Source organism: Pleurodeles waltl, chromosome 11 (assembly GCF_031143425.1).
Source record: "Pleurodeles waltl isolate 20211129_DDA chromosome 11, aPleWal1.hap1.20221129, whole genome shotgun sequence".
In the NCBI taxonomy this organism is placed as follows: Eukaryota; Metazoa; Chordata; class Amphibia; order Caudata; family Salamandridae; genus Pleurodeles; species Pleurodeles waltl.
The window spans coordinates 743,758,090-743,782,040 of record NC_090450.1 but is presented as its reverse complement, the minus strand read 5'-3'; the positions used below and the strand labels follow the sequence as shown (position 1 = coordinate 743,782,040).

General features: G+C 43.2%; 1 protein-coding gene across 1 annotated transcript in view; it reads left to right on the top strand.

The window, feature by feature from the left end:
* KREMEN1 (kringle containing transmembrane protein 1) overlaps positions 1–23,951 on the top strand; it is a 289,192-nt gene that overhangs the window by 207,275 nt on the left and 57,966 nt on the right. Inside the window, exons 4-5 of the mRNA XM_069214466.1 lie at positions 9,301–9,425; positions 23,401–23,554. Of these exons, the coding sequence (XP_069070567.1) occupies positions 9,301–9,425; positions 23,401–23,554 (279 nt within the window). The remainder of the gene's footprint in view (positions 1–9,300; positions 9,426–23,400; positions 23,555–23,951) is intronic.

The window sequence follows — 23,951 nt, the reverse complement described above, 5'->3', positions numbered from 1 at the left end:
ACACCCTAACCAATGGAATAGAAGTTGCTGGGGCCAACCCTACGTACTCTGTGGTTTTTGAAGCTGGCAAAAGACTTTAGCCACTCTAACTGTGGGCTCTGAGAGCTGAGTGTGTATGTTTGGAGTGCACCATAGTAATCCTAGCATTCTCTCACATCTAAAACTACACTCTAGTTTCTGATAACCACTACATTCCCAATAAATGAGAGACAGAAGTCTGGTAGTAAAAAAGGAGGGTTTTCTAAAAACCAGGCCATGAAGCACAAGAATTGCCTTGGCATGCTGTTTCGCCTTTTGAAGTGTGCTCCAAGTACTATATGGAGAACCCAGAGACAGATGTGTTATATTACAATCTGCTTTCCCCATAATATTGACTTTTTAAGAATTATTAAAAATAATTGTTTAATTATTTTTGTGGCTAGTTCTATTTCTGGGAAACAGTATTAGGATTTTAATATGTACTCTGGTTTTCTGTATAGGACAGCTAGGCCTGCCACAGTGAAAAATAGCTTTTGGGTGCTAGTCATTATACGGTAGGACATGTTAGCATAATATTGCTAAATATCCTACTTTCAAATACCATCCACCCTGCTTTGGGAGCAGCAAGGCCTGCTTAGTGGTAACTTATTACTAGTTAAAAGGGTGATTTTTACCTGTCAAAAAGATTTATTGGTTCTTGATGTTAAGTTTTGAGAATCCAGTCATGAGTCTATCAAGTGGTAGTGCTGTGTGGAGGAGTGTACACTTACATGCTCTTGCAAAGAGGCAACTAGGCTACCTGATGGCATTTTACCTGAGGCAGGATGAGAGGATAGATTCTCACTCAAAAACAAAATATTGTGTCGCTGAAGAATAAGATCTCCCTTATTACATGGAATGTATCAGGAAGCTGGGCTCGGCAACTAAAAGGCATAAGATCATTGCATACTTGAAGAAAAGTGGTATGCACATCATATTCCTCCAGGGACCCATCTTACTAAGGCTGAGGTCTGTAGACTAGAACGGAGATGGAGGGGTCAGATATTCATGACAGAGTACTCTTCTTTTTCAGGGGGGAGCCTCACTGGGATCAAAGCCAGGGCCCCGTTCTCTGCCTCACATACTGTAGTAAAGAGGAAAGATATATGCTGGTGGCAGGTAAGTTAGATGGGCAGTAGTTATTGTTGGTCAGTATTCATGTGCCTAATCAGAAGCAGGTACCATTCCTTGCATTGCTGACCTGGTCCTCTATGCTCATCACAGGGGATTTTAATTGTGTCTGCGATGTACGCATAGATCGCTCTATGCTGCCTCTGGCAGGTGCTTAGTACGTTAAAGCAACCAAGGGCTTTACTAGTTGGATAGCGGATTGCGAATTGGTGGATGTTTGGAGGCTCCAACACAGACATCATGGTAATACTCGCTTTACTCCAGTACGTATGATGTGCACATGTGATTGGGTGCAGTGTTCTACTCTAGTTCATTAAGTCAATGTATGGTGAGTTCAGAGTACTCAGGCAGAACTTGGTAAGACCATAATCCACTGTTGATGGGAATACAACTGAGAAGACCTCACAGCCGATATCTTATTGGTGAAGGTGATTACGGAATGCTTCTGAAGTAACCAAGGTACAGCATCCAAAGTGATGGTTGAATGGGAGGTTTTTAAGGTGGTGGTGTGAGGTAGCTATTTCCAGAGGGTAATGGGAGTCTGGAAGGCACTAATAGATGAATCACAACAAAACCATCCATGAGTTGGAATAAGACGCAGGATAGGCCTAGGATACTAAGAATAAACAAGCTGACAGTAGGGAAAGGTATATTCAGATCATCGAGAAGTTGCATTGTTATAATTACAAAGAGTACACTAATAGGTATATGAAGGTGAAGGTAGGCCTTGGAGGATACTGGCTTGGTTGGTGCTCCAGAGAGTAGAGGGTCTCCAATCACACAAATACACGATCCTGTTGGACACATGCTATGCTCACAGATGCAGAGACCAGAGAGATTCGAGGGGGGCCAAATCACAGAAAATGAAATCAGACAAGCCATTATACACATGGCTAGGGGTAAAACTACTGGAAATGACGGGCTGCCAACAGAGTCAACTCATTCCACTAACTTGGTACAACATTTGGTCAGTGTTTATTGACCAGCTTGAGAGAAGGGCGAGTTCCCAGCATCAACTAGGGAGGACTTAGTGGTCCCACTTTTTGATCCAGGAAAGAACCGGGACACTGCTTCGTCATATAGACACTTTTCAATGCTGAACCTGGATTTTAAAATCATTAGTAAAGTTTTGGCGACTTGACTTCACCAGCATCCACTGGGTTTGATCCATTGGGGTCAGAATGGTTTCTTTTGTGTGTGTAACAAATCTAGTAATCTCAGGAGACTATAAGATTCTAGATGAGACAAATGTAGCCTTATTCCCTGAATCAACAAGTGTCTCTGTCAACCTTGAAAATGTCTTCAACACTGCAATGTGGAATTATCTTGAGGCTATTATGGACAGAATGAAGTTTGGGGAGCACAGAAGTAAGTGGATCATGGTATAGTACTCTAATCTAGTGGCCCTGGTAAAACCAGACGGTATGTATCTTACCAATATTTTTTATATATTGAAACGTGACATGGTTGCCTCCTTTTCCCTCTGCTTTTTGCTATTGCTATTAAACATCTGGCGGCAGTGGGGGGTCCAGAGGCATCCCACTAGCAGAGGGGGTGCATATTATATTAAATTATGGGGATGATTTATTATCATATGTCCACAGCAGGACATCAAATATAGGTCCAACCATGCACCTTCTAGATGAGTTTGGAAGAGTTGCTGGGCTCAAGACAAATACTACTAAGTCATACTTCTTATTGGTTACCTGGGATGGGCAGGAACTAGACATAGCTGCAACAGGAATGCAGTGGCCACTCATACCTTTAAATATTTAAATATATATCACTGACTGATGGACCTGAGAAACTGTAACATGGGAATCGCATTAAGTGCATTGAAAGGATCAGTGGCATTTTGGCACTCCCTCATCCTGACGATTATGGCAAGGATTTCTCTTGCCAAGAGGGGGACACTGCCCAGGCTGCTATACTTTTACTAACTTTCTGGTTTGTGGCCCTATCAAGTGGTTTTCATAGACACGGTCCTTCAACCACTAGTATGGAACAGAGGAAGACAGATGGTTGCCTTGGAGTCGATTAAACACACAATTTTGGACAGGGGCCTTAGTGTTCCTGAGTTACAGTTATATTGCCTGGCGTCCCATGTACAATGCAAAGCAAGGTGGAGTGATGGTGTGAATGTTAGGTAACTGGGGGAATTGGGGTAAGAACCAAACCGGGGTGCTCTGATTGCGGCTCTAATGCGGAAGTCCATCAAAACCCCCTAGGACTAGTTCATTACTTTCAGGACATTGACATTTTGAAAACCAGGCATTGCAGGGACCTCTGGACAACCATTGTATGCTGCAACTTTGTCCTTGATTGGCCTCCCACGTGCAAAACCCCCTGTTTGGGCTTGGACCCTGGTCAATAGTTGAACTATGGTGCATTGAAACTAGCATTTGAGGGTCTATGGGGCACAGGACTAGACATACATTACTTCGGAGTTCACACAGGACTAGACATGCATTAGGTCACCGTTCATGACAGAATGTTTAGAAGGGGTCTAGACTAATCCAGAGAAAGATGTAAGACTAGTAAAGGCCACAAGATAAAGTGCAAAGAATGGGAGACAATACTAGCATACGCCTAAAAAGTGCTGAGAAACACTAGGCTGAATTATATACAAGTGAACTTTCCACACCAGTCATACCTCTTCTCCATGAAAATCTGTGAGATATATTAAGGGGACCCAAGGCCTTGTGCCCACTGCCAGTTTCTATACGCACATGACTTCAACACTGTGTGGGAATGTATCTGAATTAGGAAATATAGCACTCAAATAATACAGCAGTTAAGTGGGTCTCAAAATAGAGTGATTTAACATAGGTCAGACATAAGTTTACTAATTGGACTCAAAAGTCTCAAACCTAGAAAAGTGCTTCATAGATTATTAGACTTAGCACTCGCATTCGTAAAACAACTGGTGGCAGTGACGTGGAAATCTAATCATGGACCAACACTTGAAAGATGGAAAAGGGATGTTGAAGCTTGGGCTAGGGCAGGAAGAGACATTACGGAGAGAGAAGGCATGTGGGATGTGTAGGCGCCCATTGTCAGATTTGTGGTATGAAGTGTTGCAGAGTTTTGTTAAATATAGGCCTAAGCAAGGACCATTTCAGGAGGACACAGAAGTAGATTGGTTGCGTAAAAACAGCCTGACATGCTCTACTGTACTATAATATTTGTTTGCCTTGACAAAGTGGTGCCCCAAGTTGCAGAAACAGACTTAACGGGATGTTGGTTTGCTAAACCAAACAGCAAAGTTACTTCATAAATATTAGATCCAGTGAAAAAATGTTAATTGACTGACTTGTTTTGATAAATGATTGTTTGTGTTTATACGTTACACCGTAGCCTTCTGAAGACATACCTCATACCTACAAAAATGCACGTATACATATATGTATGTAACCACATTGTTCACAATTGATATATAAACAGAGATGTAAACTGAAACAATAATAAAAAGAGACTTAAAAACAAAACCATATTGGTTCCTTGAATTGAGATATGCTGCTTTATTACAAATTTAATGTGCCAGTTCTTCGAAAATGTGTGCTTCCCTGAAAAGCAAATGTAAACATAGAACTACAGGAGATTTGAATGTAATTTGTGACAAGCAGCTGTTCAGTGCTTGATAGCATTCAAACTTTCTCGGTCTTTCAAATGCAGAAAGAAACAGAAACCTCACTGTCCTACCCATTGTCCTGCTAAAGCTTTGCAAGCTACCTGGTGGTGCAGCACCACTTGCCCCACACCTAGTTACAGCGCCACTGAAAAAGCTGAAGGCGTCCAGGAAAGCGGCACGTTCATCCTCTTTGTCAGTGTGAAGCTCGACTTAAAGGCGGCAATCGGCGTATGGCTAACGAGGCACTGGAGGATGACTTTCTTTTGTCCCCTTGACCTTGTTCCCTGTGTCCTCCCCACTCCAAAATCTGGGGGTTATATATCCCCTGCCTCTCCCACACTTCCTACGCCCATGGACCATGATATAAAACTAGGGCCAGAGTAATATGGGCATAGTGTGCAAATTTGACTAGTGTAATATCACCATGATGTGGAATTACAGATGACATAGGATGGATATGCTGTGGAAATGAGGTGGCATAATATGAGCCTAGTGTGGAATTAGAGTTGGCACAACATGGGCATAGTGTGGAGGTAGGACTGAAATTGTGTGCACTTACTTTGTAGGTAGGGGTTACATAATATAGGTATGCTTTAGAGGTAGGACTGTCATAATAAGGATTAGTGACATACTAAGGCAGTAGGGCTTGCGTGGTGTGGAGCTGGGCCTGTCACGATTGGGGCATTGTGGGGAAGGGCTGGAATGATAGGACATGCCATGGAAGTGAGACTATCATAAAATGGGTACATTTTGAAGTTATAACTTGTTTAATCCTGGCATGGTTTAACTAGCACTTGTGTAATATGCCTCTCAAAGATTGGAAAGGGCTAATATTACATGGACGTGTCTTAGAAGTAGAGTTGGCTTAGTTAGGGTATTGCTGTGGAGTTAGTGGTCCACACTGCACAAGAGCTACCTCCACAGCAGGTCCCTAGCCCCTATTATGTCAGCCCTTCCCTATAAAGCATCCCTGTATTGTGTAAGTCCTTCCTCCAAAGTAGGTCCACACAATTGCGTTCCTACATTCACAGTACAGCCATATTGTTCCACCTCTACATCATCCATTTAGTGGAAGGGTGCTCCACAAGCTGTGTTCTAGGACTCTGAGATATCGTCCTGGTATCATGACTTCATGAACTGGGCACTGCTAGTGAGGGTTACAAAGCAGACCTAGGGGGTCATTCCTAGATTGGCGGGCGGCGGTCGCCGCCCGCCAAGTGGGAACTGCCAGAAGACCGTACCGCGGTCAAAAGACCGCGGCGGTCATTCTGAGTTTCCCGCTGGGCTGGCGGGCGACCGCCAGAAGGCCGCCCGCCCAGCGGGAAACCCCCTTTCACGAGGATGCCGGCAGAGTGGAAGGGGTGCGACGGGTGCAGTGGCACCCGTCGCGATTTTCAGTGTCTGCATAGCAGACACTGAAAATCTCAATGGGGCCCTGTTAGGGGGCCCCTGCACTGCCCATGCCAGTGGCATGGGCAGTGCAGGGGCCCCCAGTGGCCCCACGACACCCGTTACCGCCATCCTGTTCCTGGCGGTGAAAACCGCCAGGAACAGGATGGCGGTAAGGGGGTCGGAATCCCCATGGCGGCGCTGCAAGCAGCGCCGCCGTGGAGGATTCCTTGGGGCAGCGGGAAACCGGCGGGACACCGCCGGTTTCCCGTTTCTGACCGCGGCTTTACCGCCGCGGTCAGAATGCCCCCGGAAGCACCGCCAGCCTGTTGGCGGTGCTTCCTCCGTCACCTATGACTGCCAGGGTAGGAATGACCCCCCTAATGTTCATGGATGGTCATGGATATGCAGTTGCTTAAGTAAATGGAGAGAAACATTTTGTATTTGATGTATTTTGCTCACCAGCTTGCAAGGCAGGCCCAAGTATAGTATTTTACCACTAAACTGGGCGAGAGTGAACACATGCCCCAACCACCAGGCAAGGACTGCTAACCCAGGGCAGCCCTGGCACACGTATCGCAGAGTACAGTGAGTGAGTACAGCAAGAGAGCCAGACCACTGCAGGGGTGCTTGGAAGTGTTCGCCATCCAAGATTAAAAACAATGGGGTAGAACATTTTGTTTTACAACACGTCAACAAGTGTCGACTTAAAACTCATGATATTTACAGCATCGTGCATAAAGTCATATGAAAACTAGGCCCATATGCAGAAATGGAAGATAAAGAGCTAATCTATATGACATTAACGATGATCTGCTGTGCTTTTATTATAGTGCCTGTCATAAATTCCAGAGGCACCGCGGAGCGGGCTAGTATAACATTTTACATCTCAATAGAGGAGTTAAAAGTAACAGTGCAGCCATCTTCCATCACCGGAAAAGCCCCGCCGCAGACCTCTGGCTGCCAGTCCTTACCATTTTACCTGTAACTAAAGAGCTCGGCAAAGAAATAATATTGTGGTGCATCGTCTTCAAGCCCCAGCTTCGGTCAGCCACTAGATACGTCCGCGCGCGTCTCCCACCATACCAAGCAGGCGAGTGCGCTGGTTGGTGAGCGGAAGTGCACTGTCTGTTAATATGTGTGCGCATGTGCACAGCTCGGCACTGGTAGCTTACAAGAGGATGGTTTTTATTGTATTTATTCACAGGGCTTTGAATGGGCCAGTACTGTCCGGTACTGAGTACCGGCACTTTTTCATTTTGAGAGGGAGAGTACCTGCTCTTCTCAAGGAAAACGTAATACTTTTAATTGGAGAGTACTGGCACTTCTCAGCAACAAGCAGGTACTCGTCCACAGAGTACCTGCGCTTCTAATTTTCCATTTAAAGCACTGTTTATTCATAGCAGATTGCATACTTTTACAGAAATATCATTGTAATGCCAGTATTCAGTTACCTTCAAGATAGATACAAAAGAGACATTGGAGCTTTAACCTGAGTACTTGCACAATCAAACAGCAAGAAGTTATTAAGTGGTATATAACTGGTTAAATGTCACAATTTGTGTTTTTGCAACTGTTTTCTAGGAGCTAAGAACACAGTGTGACTCTCAGGATGTATTGGAGTTATTAGTAATCAGAAGTACTACTGCCAGTCCTAGAGCTTGTATTACTGAAATAAAACACAGATCTTTAAGGAACTTTGGCCCATATTTATACTTTTTAGCGACGCATTTGCGTCGTTTCTTGACGCAAAATCGTCGCAAACTTACAAAATACAAATGTATTTTGTATGTTTGCGCTGCTTTTGCGTCATACAATGACGCAAATGCAGCGCTAACAAAAGTATAAATATGGGCCTTTGTATTTTAAGATGTCCCAGAAGGTGCCTAACATCATACTCTGTTGTTATTAGGGTAACCACAGCACTCCAGGTCCAGGTATAAATACCTCAGTGGTAGTAAATCAAGACCGTAACACCCAGATTGCGGTGGGTAATCAGGAAGCCCAGGGCTAGAAAAAGTGCCCGTAATGACATGTAATGGGGTGGCCACCCTACTAACCATAGACCAGAACTGTATCAATTTGGTCAAAATGTGGTGTAATCATAGAATCCGTTTTTAAGTTGAACGTGCCATGCTTAGGTGCAAAAATAAGGTCCAATACATGACCATCTGAGTGCCTAGAGGATGTAATAAATATGATCGCTTGCTGGACCTTTTAGGCTTTGATAAACCAACAATTTAGGTGACCTTCAGAAAAGCCTGATGATGATTCAGTGTATTGCGTCGTGCTGGATCTTTTACTACTGTGTCCCCTGGTTTATTATGGTTTGTTGCTTTATGAAATATATGTATTTTTTAAAACTTTTTCACAAATGTGATTCAATAGCTTACATTTAGCAGCATGTCTCTTTGAAGGCTCTAGGAATCAGTGTTTACTGTGCCATAAACATTTCTTAGAAGCACAGCTTCTTGTGAGTTTGTCAGGAATAATTTGAAGCATACTTGGCAATTAGAGAACACAGTAAACTGGAAAATTACTGTGATATTTTTTGGCTGGCAATATATCGGCATTCCGCAGGGCTTGCATAATATGGGCATGTTGTAGGGGTAGGACTGGAATGACATGAATCATGGCTTGTTTTAGGGCTGATCTGACATGATTTTGGAAAGCAAAGGTGGTGGTCGTGGTGGAGAAATTGACATGTCGTGTTGGTGGTACTCCCACGACATGGGTATGGTGCAACACCTGGGCTTTTATATAAAGTTTATGTGCACAATTATAAATGTATAACGCCTGAAAGGACACACAGATTCAAATTAAACTACGACGGATGACAATATTCTGATATTTTAAATACTGGTGGTATAACTGCTAAACTGTTCTCACATGACTATTCTTCACATTGTAATACATGTCTGTTGTCACTCACAGAAAAAATGTACTTTAAATACTAGGCCTGAAATGTGTAGTCCAAATCTCAAATACACACATCAACACGTGTTGTACGTGTGCCTCTTAACCAACTATCTTCTGTACGCTCGGAATTCTTACAAACATGCTCTCCAAGAACACTACAGTCACATTTTTCAAGACATTAAAATAACGCCTTGTGTGTTTCTTTCTTACAGTGCCTGGAAACCTAGGCTGCTACAGGGATCATGGAGATCCACCCCCTCTGACCGGAAGTAGTGAGACCTCAAACAAACTGACTATACAGAGCTGTATCAGCTTCTGCAGGAGCCGGCGCTACAAGGTATTAATAATGAGTGACTTGCGGGCGCTGTGGGTGGGACGGTAAAATGTACAAAAATAGGGATTCCCATAAAGATAGCATTAGGGTAAACTTGGTACAGTTTCCATGTTCATTGAGTGTATGGTGAGGATGGGAGAAACGAATACTTGCCATTTTAAATTGTATCTGCCTGCTTATAGTGCTCACAAATGTAAGCACCCCTACAGCGTATCCAGGGCACGGTCTTCCAAAAGTAGGTGTTAACCCAGGAAAAAGCTCAGTTTTTCAAATATTGTGTTTCTCAGACCTAAAAAAGAAAGCTTTGCGCTTCGGGGGTCACTAGAAAAAACATAAACAAATGAGTTTTCGGAGGTGTGTGAATGGCAGAAAGAACATTTCCCAACACTGTCAGATTTAGAAACCAAATGAATAAAAGTATGCCTTCGAGAGCAGAAATCATTTTAATGGGGCTTAACTACAATGCCTTTCTTATACCCACTATTTAAAAATTGGAGTTTCTCCTCATCCCTGCACATTTCTGAGGTGCTACCCTGACACCCTATATCCTCCAAACATCTTCCCCATTTGTTCTCTCTGTTTAGGGTGGTAGAAAGGAAAAAAAAACACATTAAAATTACACGAAACACTAGTTGACCCTGCACAAATTTCCAATTCCTTTCTTTTGGGGGGAACTGAATTGAGCTTTTATGCATTTTTCATTAGAAATAAATCTAGACTTCAAGACCCGGAATTCAATATCGGCTCCATAATACTCTTGTCCTCTATTTTGAAAGTGTTTGCAGTTCCTTACATTTTTATTTTAGATATTGGTTCTGAAAAATAGTTTTTTTACCCCAGAAACCAAACACTACTGTATAAATGAGCTCATGTAGTTTCGGGGCATGACCAGACAAACTGCTTTATGAACAATGGCCAAAGCTTTGTTAGGTTGGCGTGTGGTCTGTTAAGCTCTGAAAATATGTCAGACACAGGTTTGTGGCTGTGTAATACTGTATAACAACATGTGTCTGCACTGACCAAGGGCAAGGGTTGATGCAAGGCGCTAACAGTATTCCGTCTTCTGAGTAAAGCTAGATTGTGTCACTTTGCTTGCCTGATGTTTTGTTCTTAGTATATTTTGTGTCTTTACAGTTGATGAACTCTAGAGTGGTCGCATTAAATTCTAGTGTATACTTATGAGCCACTGTAAAAAAAAAAGTGTCCTCTGCTACTGAGTGTTAACATTTGCTATGGTTGGCTTTGACGGCTTCAGAGCTTTTTGCCTCTTTGGAACCATAATTGAGTCATAGTAAACAACATGAGTTGTCCATCATCATCCCAAGTGTTACTTTTATACTATCTTTTCTTTATTTCTCAGCTTAACTCGGATACTGATGAACTCTTCCCTAAACCAGGAAAACGTCACCTTCTAAGGCTGCTTTCCAAGGTTGTTAAGAGTATTTGTGTGCATATGGTGCAGAACTATTTGAAAGCATGGAATCTTATACTTTTTCAAGCCTGGGTTCTAGTCAAGTCATGGGCTGAAGGCATCAGTCCTCACACCACTGGGTCACGAGAGACCCTCTGCAGCTTCACTGTCCAAAATGTGGTCTGTGCTGTATTCTTGAACACTTTCAGTTCTCCATCTCCGATGTGGTGACTTCATCTCATGCCCATTTGTCCATCATTTTCCATCCCAGTAGATCTTCGTAATTGCTTCTGCATTTGAATATTTATCCGAGGTTACTTCTGCCAGTGACAGGGGCCCTTTCAGCAGAAATCCAGAATTTTTGCTAACTCTTGGTTATGAGACACTCTTTGCTGCAATGTTATAGACGACTCAACACACAACAGTGTGTGGAAATCACCTACCATCCTCACAATAGTGTGTTCCTATGAATATACTACTACTCAAAGGTACTGCTCAACATACCAATCAGGCTTACTTAGGGTGAGACATTACACTCATCGGAGCAATGAGCTTACAAGATAAAAATCTTTAAGCAGCAGACAACAATTTGGATGAAGAACATCAGCTAATGGAACATTACTCCAAGTATCACATGATCACAGGAATTATTATGCTATGAAATAACTAGTGCAAATTAGCTGACAGTGTGACAGACTACTACATTTGTAGAAGCATATACCATACACCTCAATACTATGTGAAACCACTCACTTTAACAAAGTCCATGATACCATCAAAAGCAGAGTTTCCAGGTTGGTGGCATGTTCCCCTAACACAAATGTTCCTAAGATGACTCTGCAGTATAGGCCAACCCTTGATATACCATATTGCGTTTTTCTTGAATCACTTATGAACACATAGGCGGTCATTCTGACCCTGGCGGTCAAAGACCGCCAGGGCGGAGGACCGCGGGAGCACCGCCGACAGGCCGGCGGTGCTCCAATGGGGATTCCGACCGCGGCGGTAAAGCCGCGGTCAGACCGGCACCACTGGCGGTCTCCCGCCAGTGTACCGCCGCCCCATTGAATCCTCCAAGGCGGCGCAGCTTGCTGCGCCGCCGAGGGGATTCCGACCCCCCCTACCGCCATCCAGATCCCGGCGGTCCGACCGCCGGGAACCGGATGGCGGTAGGGGGGTCGCGGGGCCCCTGGGGGCCCCTGCAGTGCCCATGCCACTGGCATGGGCATTGCAGGGGCCCCCGTAAGAGGGCCCCTAAATGTATTTCACTGTCTGCTGCGCAGACAGTGAAATACGCGACGGGTGCAACTGCACCCGTCGCACAGCTTCCACTCCGCCGGCTCGATTCCGAGCCGGCTTCATCGTGGAAGCCTCTTTCCCGCTGGGCTGGCGGGCGGCCTGAAGGCGACCGCCCGCCAGCCCAGCGGGAAAGTCAGAATTACCGCCGCGGTCTTTCGACCGCGGAACGGTAACCTGACGGCGGGACTTTGGCGGGCGGCCTCTGCTGCCCGCCAAGGTCAGAATGAGGGCCATAATGCTATGACTGGACAGTAGATAAGGTATCAGCACCTTCCAACAGAGAGTACCAGAGTATAAAACAATTTTAAAGGATATGATTTAATATATAACCAACAGTATTTGGATTCACCTCGAACAAGCAACATCTACTAAACACTTCTTGGGAAAGAAGACATAGAAACCATGATGATTTCAAATTTGATATACTCATTTAAACTATATCCACTGACCAAATCTTGATGCAAAAAAGCCATACACAGGCACAACTCTTATTTGCCATCAGTGCAGTATCTTTTTAAATTACAGCACTATCCATACGACTCACCAAATTTGGGGAGACGGATGGGTACCCCATTCTATTAAGCAAGCATACAAGCTAACATTCATGACTCCCAGGGAACCATAATGACAGGCAGACTTGTCCATGACATCAGGCCATGATATAATCTGCATAAAAAATGACATGCAGGTATCATGGTGACCTTGAGAAAGGCAGGCGCCCCTGTGACAGGAATGTACCCTCCACTAAATTACCCATCTGTTTTCCCACAATTGCTTGTAGATATGGGGCTTTGACTCATTTGCACATATAAACAACCATTTTCATGATGCCGCTATTTAGCCTGATAGAATAATGACCAAACCCTGAATGACTAAACTGCTATATGACCTTGGTAAATGACTCACTTGTACTTAAAAGCCCCTGTAATTATCATACGTATATAACTTTGCATGCTTCACTAATAAACTGAACATGATCTATCTGAGTGTGGATGACCACTAAACTGTTATCTCAACACGGCATACTTTTACATTTTAAATTAAAACAAAAGAGGTGCAGTATGCTTTGTCCCAGCCATATGTGAACTTCACCCTGTTTATTATCCCTACTGTGTGTTTTGAATTCTGAATGCTGCCGTCCTTTGTATCTTACTGTTGCAATGCCTAATGAACTGATAGGTTATGCACCATTACTAAATTTGAGTCTTCGATTATTCACTACCTAATCTCTATTTCGCTAAGTGAGCTAGATGGGTTTTTTTCTTGGGTACTTTTCAGTTTTCAATATCTTCTTATTCTGCAGTTTTGAAATAGCTCCTAGTCATAGCGAGACAAAGCAAAACGAATGTTGGCAGTGCTCACTGAAAAATTACAATTAATGTTGCTAACAAGAAGTTAGTATGATTGCCGGATACCATTTATGATACATATAATCCAGTACCCTATATGACTATCAAACAATGGAAATTTGTAGGACAAATGTGTACTGATTGTACTTCAAGGTTTCCAAGACCCTCATAGTTGATGTCTTTTAATGTGTGGAAAGGCCAGGCCCCTTGAAAACTATATCATCACCTACAACAAAAATACAGTTATTAATAAATTATGACTTGACAGTACAGCTATTTGTAAGACCTATTGATACCAGGTCTTTAAAACGGAGTGAACATTGGCTCCATCCAGGAATTATTAATTTCTCACCTTATGCAATTGGCTGTTTGGTATATCATCTCTCCTTCTATGAGCGCTTGCAATGCAAGCAAGAGGGGCTGTTCTTCAATGTAAAAGCACACTGACTCATCACACGTTAAATCATTACCTCATAGATGCATTGTATACTTATAAAAATAGCATTTATGGTCTGGCTTGGGAGCGCAGCTGTCGCCAGACAATTATATGAGGACACCAGAATATGAGAACACCAGGAGAGGGGCTTTGGCTGCACCCACATTTTGGGAGCTAGGAGTATCTGTTTTGATTGGGCAAACGTTGTGTACCTCCACAAAAAATGCTTGCATTCACACAGCTGTGATCATTCTGTTTATTTATCTAGGTTCTGAGCTTGAAGTTTCAGTGGCTCACACATGACATTTTAATGCTTTTAAAGTGTCTTAGTTAAGTAGATCATTTATGGTATTTTTCTCGGGCATCAGCACCCATGGGAGGAGGGCAGTCATTAACCTGCTGGAATTTTTAGGTCTGGCTTCATAGTGTAAACGTCATCTGACCTTTTAACCTACACCATTACTATTCTACAGTTCTTTGCTTCCACACAAATACAAATCCATTCCCATACAATTTACTTATAATGCTTCACATTACCATACAACATTCCTTTATAACAGACCTAGTATTGTGAATGCCTGTAAAATGTTTAGTTCAGGACCCAAAATAAAAGTAAGACCTATTGGTTCTACAAAGGCCTTTTTTTTAGCATACTTCTGTCAGTAATTGCAGCATAGGTTGGTGGTAAATTCCTTTTCTTCACATTTGCAGGATCAAAAGCCTGACAGCAAATTCTCTAAAGCTCTTAGATAGGCAAGCGTTGCAAGTTCACTCATTGAACTTTGACTATGTTCAAAGTTGACATCTTCCTCAGATGTTTACCACTATACTCATTGTAGTGTACACCCTCTAGTTAGTAGCTAAAGCAGCTCAGCTTATACAATGAAAGCTTTAATACTGAAGCTTGCATACAGAAGAGCTGATCACACTTTATCCAGTTCGGGCTGGACTGTTCCCTTGGGGAGCAGGGTCAAGACTAATTTGCATATGGCAAGGTATAAATTGGAATGGCATGACAAGCAAAACAATAATGGATTTAGCCCCAGATCTGTGACTAGGGGGGATTGTTTGACGTTGTTCAGCATTCCATCCATCATATCTTCCTTTTGTACTTGTCGCTATAAGTGGAAAAGGTATGTCCAGATGTGGGTCCCATGCTTGTTATGGCACCCGATTCAATTTAGCCTGGCTCATGAGGGGTGGTGCCCTGAAACTGGTCACAGGATGCTTCTTTTCGTTCCAGGGAGGACCTGGCCTGGTAATTCGGCTTGGACTTCCACATGGGGATCTGTCTGGGTCCAAACCGGAATTATGTGGCAGGCCAAAAAAACTATGGATTTAGCCTCTGATTTGTGACTGGGGTGAATGTTTGAGATTGTTCAGCACTACGTCCATCATCTGTTCTCTTTTCACATTTTAACCAGGGCAGGATGGTGAACAGGGTTAGAGGGCTAGAGATATTCTTTCTGCCACACCCAAACCACATTAATTTCAGTTTTTTACTTCGATCAGTGCTTAATCAGGCCATCACCATGAATCCCAAACTAAAGAACTTGGTAGTCATTTTAATACATTTCTGGACAATGGAGGCCCAGGCCACTGAAACTACTACTAATAACTGACATCTTATTCTGACCCTGTGAAAAATGTTTACGTTTGTCTGCCACACCATCCCTTTTTTATGGACTACTTATCTGATGCTGGGTAACTGTACAACTTATTATGCCAATGTTCTCATAATGGGATGCCTGGACATCGGAACCATCAGCTTCAGTGGGCACAGAATGTTGGGATGCTTTTAGCAGTGAGGCTCATTAGAAGTAGCCATTGGATGTTAGTGGAAGGCATGGTCACTTGGAGAGTTAGTGACTAACTACTAGAAAGTAAGTGTTCATGGTGATGCAGGTGGCAGGCGAAAAGAGAGACTATAACAGCTGTGCAGTTTGTTTCTTCATTGTTTTTTGCCATATGGGCATCTGAAGAAGAGCAGTGCATGGGTATTGTAGTGCAAGGAGAATCCAGGATATAGATCCAATGCATGCTGAACAGGTGTCAAGCAAACAGTACCGGCCACTTGACAGTTTGAAGTGAGGCCTTGCGTGACCCCTCTAAAGGTGCCACTACTGAGACTTTTTATGGCACACACCCATGTGAACGCAATATTAAATTTTTGTGTTTTCCTTATCCTTTTTTCCGAATTTCTATAGAATTCATAGAGGTTTCACATAACTTATTCCCTGGTTATTTTTTGCAAAATCCATAATAAATTCTGCTTACTTCGCATACTCTTTATTGTGAGCTACATTCACAAGTATTAGCACAAGTCATCTACACTGGTGACTCTACTCCAATGCAGTTGGCTTGTGGTTGCCTAAGGTTTCTCTCTAGACAGTCCCTCGGACTCTCAATATTGACTTTTTGAGATTGATGAATTTGAGGAGAGGGAATAAAAGGAAACAGGGTAAATGGAATAATCTCCTTTCTCAGTTCCCACTGCCCAAGGACTAAAAATGCCACAACTTGCAGTACCTGGTACCCTTATCCAGGACCAAACACAAACCAAAAACTCACCCGGAGTTGTCTCTGCAGGGGGACACTCTGGCCAATAGAGTAATGGACATTTGTAGAAAATGGAAGGGCCAAGAGGGATACAAGGGGTTGTTTCTAAGCATTATACATCAGACTCCCACGCAGCACAAAATATGTGAATCTCAAAAGAAGATGCATGTAATGCATATCAAGGTATTTCAAAATGTCTTTCTGGGAGGCACTCCACATCATGAGAATGTTGCTGATAACTATCACGATTCTATAATTTTACAGTATGCCATCCAAGATCCCTTACTGCCCAATGGCATCAGAGGGGCACGGTCAACCGACTGCCCACATGCTACAATGGATCTCTGATAGATGGTCCTCGATATATGGCTGCTATTTCTGGAAAAGGAGTTATTGTCTAGTGCTCGATTAAATGGTCTTTTTCATGATGGTTGTTGGCTAGGGCTTTAATATCTTCACAAAAGTTCGCTCCAACTCAAAAGACATCCAGATTGCAGGTACGTGTATAGCTACTCGGGCAACCAAGTTATAGAAAATATTCCCTCTGACATGTGCAGGTAGTAGAACATAATTTATTTCAAGGCTGACCTAAAAAACATGTCTCTTTGAAACTTCTCTTCTTTACCTAACTCTGAGACTGTTGAAGTATTAGTGCTCTTTGCTAATGCCCTAAGCTTATGGAATTGATGCAACCACAAACTTTGCAGTTTAAGAAATAGGAAATAACATTGTTGTTACAGAGGTGTTGTGTGTTATTCGTGGACCTGACTTGTCCATGAAAAAAATATTTCTAACCCATTAGGAGAGGACACTAATTTGTATTGTGGGCATGTTAGATCTTCTGGAGAGCTAGAACAGATGAATCAGTTTGAAACGAGACTCATCTTTTCTATGAGGATGACTTTGGATAGATAGATAGATAGATAGATAGATAGATAGATAGATAGATAGATAGATAGATAGATAGATAGATAGATAGATAGATAGATAGATATTATGTAATCTGGAAAATGAACTTTCAGTACCTTTTCTCATGTGTGTTGGGTTCTGGCATGGGTTCCGCTTTTCGTCACTGACAGTGAGGTTAGATGCCCTCTCCAGTTTACTCAGCAGTACCATTTGTAGTGTAAGAAGGGGCAAGAAGCCTAGAGGCTCATGACACGAATTTTATGCACACGTTAGGGCTTTCAGTCTCTTCACTAAGCTTTACTCGTGGGCAGGCATTTCAGGAAGTCCAACTCTGAATGCAGATTACTACCTAAGTGTGATGGCAACAGGAAAGAGAAACTTCTTTGTGGAGATGAATATCATCAGACCGTTAGACTTTACTGTGATATCTTGGACAATGCCCGCGATTGTCAGTATATGGACGGAATCTAGTTGTTTCCTTCCAAAAAGAGCTGTCTTCCTAAGCACGTGGACGTGACTGTGAAATTCTGCCTCCTACAGCAGTTCTTCTTAGGGTTCCTCTGCTGAGATCAGTGTGGTGGTAGGATCCAACGTGTTTCCTGGTCTTTATTACTGTTAAGCTGTAAATGCCTCTTTCTAGGTCTCCTGAAGCCTCTCTGGTACCCCTGTCAAACAAAGGAAAATATTTAGGGCAGTGTTTATAGCCTTGGACCACAGTTTTGCTCAAAGTTTGGAACAGGTTTGGTCATTATATTGTCCTATGGTTTCTAAATTAAACAGAAACTGGCTAGGTCAGAAAGTCCAACGAAATTCATGTTTGAGGCTGGGCCTTAGTAACGCAGGCTGCAACGCTGCGGAACTCTTTTTGCCCTGAGCACTCAGAGCCATCAACATCCACCTGCATTGCTTAATTTGTGCCAGTGGTTGCAGGCGATGGGCACCGGCGTGCATTCTGGGGGACCGGAGCTTATTTTTCATTACATGTTTTGACCCAGAGCAAAAGAGAAAGGCAGAAAAAGAAGAAAGAAAGAGGACGAAGGAGTCGGAATGAAAAAGATCCTACAAAGTGAGCAAAGTACACAGGAAATGTAGGATGGTGGTCAGTGGTGTAACAAAGGCCCCAGCAGCTACGCAGTGCTGGGGGGCACGAGCTCCAGGTGGCCCCCTTATCACGATACGCTGTGCAGGGGCGGCAGGCCTCTGACTGGGCCCAGGTGGGAGGGAGCCCCCAACAGGTACTTTGCAAGGGGGGGTGGCGGGGGGCCATGTTTTGGTATGCCACGGATGGTGGTGGAAGACAGACACACATTGATGTGTGATGAGGACGAGACTGACGTGGTATTATGCAGTGCCTCTTGCGGGCTCCGAATACAAACATTGGACCACTGCACTTGTTTTATGTGTTTTTTTTTCTCCCGAAAATGAATAACGAAAAAAGTCCAGGGCACCTGCCATGTCTGGCAGTCAGTTGGAGGTGAAACTGAGCAGCATTGAAGGGAAGTTTAATTTGAAGGCAGCCTGTTCCTCCCGGGTAACATCGCTGTCAGGGAGAAATTGTGAATTATTAAGAACAAGAAATGTATTTTACAGCAACGGTAATGGCTTGGATCTGGGCCCAGACCTGGCTTCAAAAACCATTTGCCGATTGAGGTGACATTCAGAGCAGAATGTGTAAGGCAGCAGATGGACGAGAAGCGCCGCAAGGAGAGGCCTTTGAATATTAAGAGAAATGTGCTATTGGTGAACGTTTCAGAGTGGACCACAGGGCACATGAGCTGAACTGTGCAGTTTGTCAACCTTGTAGTCTGAGCTTGGAAAGTGCGACTCCTGGCTCTCTCATGCTCAGCATCATTTCCGCAAAGTTTTAGGAAAAGCGGAAGTGACACCACCTGTCTCATAATACCTCTCCCTTCCAAGTGCATCGCAGGAACTGACGTAATTTAGAATTTGACACTAGCCACAGACAGCAAAATGATACAATCACTTTAGTCTCACAGGGGCAGATGAAAAGTATGAGTGAAGTCCGAAGGGCCGTTGGTGAGTTGGTTGTAGAATGGCTACCCCGCCATCAGTCACTGTGCAATCAGTTACCTAACAAGTTGTTCCCTGCAGAAGTTGTGTTGCACAAAACTGTCTGAATCGCCACTCTGTGGATGCTAGTACATCAAATTTTAGAGTCTCTAGATCATAGCAACCAAAATGACCCCTAGATTACATCCATTTCTGGGTGCCAGCTTAAATATACAACTATGCCTACGAGGTCATCTTCCCTGGCATCAGCGCAGATATTATAATCTTTCAGATAATAATGACTACGTTGTTAGGTGTCAGCCTGTACAGTAACACTCTCAAGGGAAGCCCATACATACTCTTCTTAGGGATAGAGCTAGACTGCAGCAACTTTACAAGGGCAGTGGCTGTGGTCCAAGACATAGCCCTGAACAAGCAACATTTCTCTAGAGTAGATGGCGTTGCTTGGCATTGCTGTATAAACCTTCATAGATCCTGGAGGAATGGTGCTGCCACATCAGGATCTAGATTTCAGTTGTCCTGTCATGTGAAGTACAGCGAATAGTGGGTGCTCATATTAGAGCACCCATAGTTTGCTCTAACATAAAGTGATATAACCCTGCCACAATCCCTCCTGGCCATTGTCCAGGGCACCATCTTCCTGCATTTCAACGTTAGGCTTCCACAGCAAATATTGTTCGGTCTTGGTGAACTTGTTCTACTTTATTCAGCACAGTGCTTGCCTGCTTCATGGAACTGATGATTAGGCATACTGTGGCATAGTAACTGATGGTATTCCTTCCAAGGTCATCGGGATATGCATATTTGAATAAGAGCTACGGCATCTGACTCCAGTGTGTGCCTCGCATTTATTTTTATGAAGATTCTTGAATTACTAATCAGTTTCCAGTTATCGGTGGCATTTGTATGCACTTCCTGTGACTCTGAGAGGATGATAAGCTATGTGAAGCCACTTCTCGAAGGTCAAATGGTGTCTGTTGGTAAATAGTCACTAGGAGGTGCAAAGGTGTGGGTTGTCACCTTCTCCACCCATTTTGTTTTTGGGAAATGACACATGAGGCAGGGGAGTTGTTTCCCCTGTAGGTTTGGAATAAGATACTTGCTTGTTTTTCCGAGGCTTGATTGGAAGCATTTGCTGCCAGTTTCTTTGCCTTGCATTTGGTAAACGACAACTACTATTCTATTATTTGCAGCATATTGGGTGGAAGAATCTACTGACATGTTGTGTTTTCCTTAGTTTTTAGAACGTACTTGCTGCAGATTATTTGTCTTTGGTTTGCTGACAAACCTGTTTCTACATGTTTCATAGGATGTAGTTTGTTAAGAGGCATATTTAATCAGTTTCTTTGTTTATTGTTTAACAAGACACTACTTGGCAATTTTTATATCCCTCGATAAGTGGAAGGTACATTCTGGCAGGTTGTTTGCCCCAGGTTTAGGAGAACATACTTGTCAGTTTTTTCCCAGGTTTGGCAATGGATTCTGGCTGTAAAGATGTTTGCGAGGGTGTGGTAGGAGGTACTAACTGGAAGTTTCTCTGCCTTAGATTTACTTGGAGGTATTTTCTTTATCTACAGTTGCAAATGTACACAGACAACTTTTCACTCCATAGGCCAAGGCAGCCAAACAGAGCAATGGAATAACTGTCTGAAAGAAATACACTGATAGGTTTAAAATAATTACTCCCTGTCTAAATGTTACAAAAACTCCAATCCTTTGACTCAGATATCCAGGCTTGCACTCGTGCGGCCCCACTGGAACTTGGTGCTACCAGACCTGCCAACTTGAATTAAAATCTCGCTGTGTGAGGATGGGGCGGGGTTTTGGAGGGGGGGCTTGTGCTGGGAAGTATCTAAGGAGCACTTTTGCCCCCATCCTTCTCCTCCCCCAAAAAAACATAAAAGCTAGCTGAGGCTGCTTCTGATGTATTGGGCTGTTTTCACACCCATTAATGGACGTCTAAGCATCGGAAAACGAGCTGAATACCACTATTTGCTGTGGTTTTCAGCTTGTTTGCCATGCCACTGTGTGATATCGGCTCCTCACCAGGTGACTGTGTGATGGGAGCCGATATAGTGTGTCACACGGTGGGACCGTGTGAGTCGGCAGATATGTGCTACCCTGACTCTACCACAAGCAGTAAAAACATTGAAATATGGTTTTCAGAAACAAATTGTTTTAATCAACAAATCACAATGGTTGAATACAACGAACTCAACTATGTGCTGCTAAGAAATACCCTTCTACTGGTTCAGATTTCACACTGCAGTGAATTGACTGGAGCCTTGGTTCTGTCAAGATGTGATTCTGAAACACAGCCCCTCAAAAATAGTTGCAAAAGTCCACAGATTGCAAACTTGGCATCAATATTCTGTCTTAATCTAAAGGAATCAGCACTTGCTCGCCATGGCATTTGAGAATAAAGTTCTTTCTTTCCAAACTCTTCAGAACACAAGCTGGCCATATGATTGAAACACCTCCACTCATTATTTATCAACTGAACACCCAGTAAAAACTTGAGATCTGGTAATGCAGCTCTACCCTTACAAGCCATGCTCAAATGCAAGTCTCACAGAGAGAGGTTGATCTGAGTGTTGAGGGCGCAGCTCTAAAACACGTTCTGCCCAGATCCAAGCAATCAAGCAAATCTGGCATTACCCAAGAAAAAGCGAAGACCACCCTGTGCAAAGGGGGTTTCTTTTCTCATTGATAAACTAGTGGGACTTCTTACCTCTCTTCACATGTCCCAAAACTAGGGACACAGCCCCTAGGACTACATACAGTTCAACCTTAGATGAAGGTCTGACCTGAAAACTTAATTTGAGATCCCCCATCTTCCCATGTCATTAACTTCCCTTCACTTGGAAAGGGGCGTTGCTATACTCAAGAAAGGAATTTTAATATAATGTTGTTCCAAGAAGTTACCTGCTACAAGTCACTGAACTACAAAACACAAAATAAACCCTCAATCATTGGGGATGTTTAGCACTCAGCAGTGTGTTTTGCATTCAAGTGGCCCAAACTATTTGAATGTCAAGATATACTATTACCAGCTGTCCCAGCTGATCTGATCAGATGAGGCTTATCTTGTATCTAAATGTAATTTTATCAATTGAAGGCATCTGCGCATTGTGGTGTTGGTGCTTCAACTGTGGAATAGTCTTCTTCTTTACGGCAATGTTATGCACCAAATAAGGAACTTTCCTAAAGTGTTAAAACTTACTTGTTCGTTTCTGATATTTGTTTTCATTCTATTATTGTTACACTTAGTTTAGTTTGTTAATCTATAAAATATAATAAAATACAGTACACTATAATAAACATATCATATTTGCTGGCAATCCCTGTTAGATGTTCGGTGGGAAGTATTTGCCTGGCAGGCTGCTTGGCCAAGTTTGGTAGAAAGAACTTTAGTAGTAAGTTGTTTGCTCCAGGGTTTGTAAGAAGTATTTGCGTGACAGATTGCTAGCTCCATGTTTGGAAGGAAGCACTCATGTGGTAGGTTGTTTGATTCCAGATTGAAGGAAGTACTTGGTTGGCAGGCTGTTTGTTCCAGGATTGATAGAAAGTACTCGGTGAGCAGGTTGTCAAGGCCACGTTTGGTAGAAAATCCTTGTGTGACAGCTCGTTTGCTCCAGGACTGATAGAAAGTACTTATTTTGCAGATTGTTTGTCCCACTTTGGTAGGAAATACTTGTGTGACAGGTTGTTGCTCCAAGACTATTAGAAACTGCTTGTCTTTCAGACTGTGACCCAGCTGTGGGAGAAAGTATTTGCATGACTGGTAGTGTATTCCAGAAGGAAGCATTTGCCTGGCAGTTTGTTTGGTCCACGATTGATGGGAAGTGCTTGCGTGCCAGGTCCTTTGCTCCAGGACGGGTAGGAGTTATTTGCTGGTAGGTTGTTTGTTTAAGGATTCTTATGAGGTACATATTATTAGTGTTTGGCACCCAACCTTCCTGATGGATCTTTCTTTCTTTGCAGATGGCTGGGATGGAGTCGGGTTATGCCTGCTTCTGTGGGAATGACCCAGAGTATTGGAAGTACGGCGAGGCAGTCAGCACGGAGTGCAACAGTGTCTGCTTCGGGGACCACACGCAGCCTTGCGGTGGCGACGGACGTGTCATTCTGTTTAACAGTAAGTATGCCACCATGTCCTGTGGGAGATGCCTCTCTTTATGAAGTAGGTCACGCCTTGTTATGTAGAGGAGGTCCCATTCTGTGAGACAGTAAAAAAGATGACACCACTCTTGACGGGAAGATGTCACTCTGTAAGTCTTTTATTATGTCTCAACAGTGACTGTAGTCACTGCAAACCTGTTATTCCCTTCTCAGTGTCGGAGTGATCACTTTGACAAGTTGTAACCATAATACTCCCTTTCTTGTGAGAATTAATTCTCCCTGTGAAGAAGCGAGCATATTATTCGTAGTTCTGTAGAGGGGATAACTCTGTGTGACAGTCTGTTATCCCAGACTTGTTACATTTATTGTCTGGGAATAAATCATCCTGCAATGCTGTGTCAAGCAAATTGTCT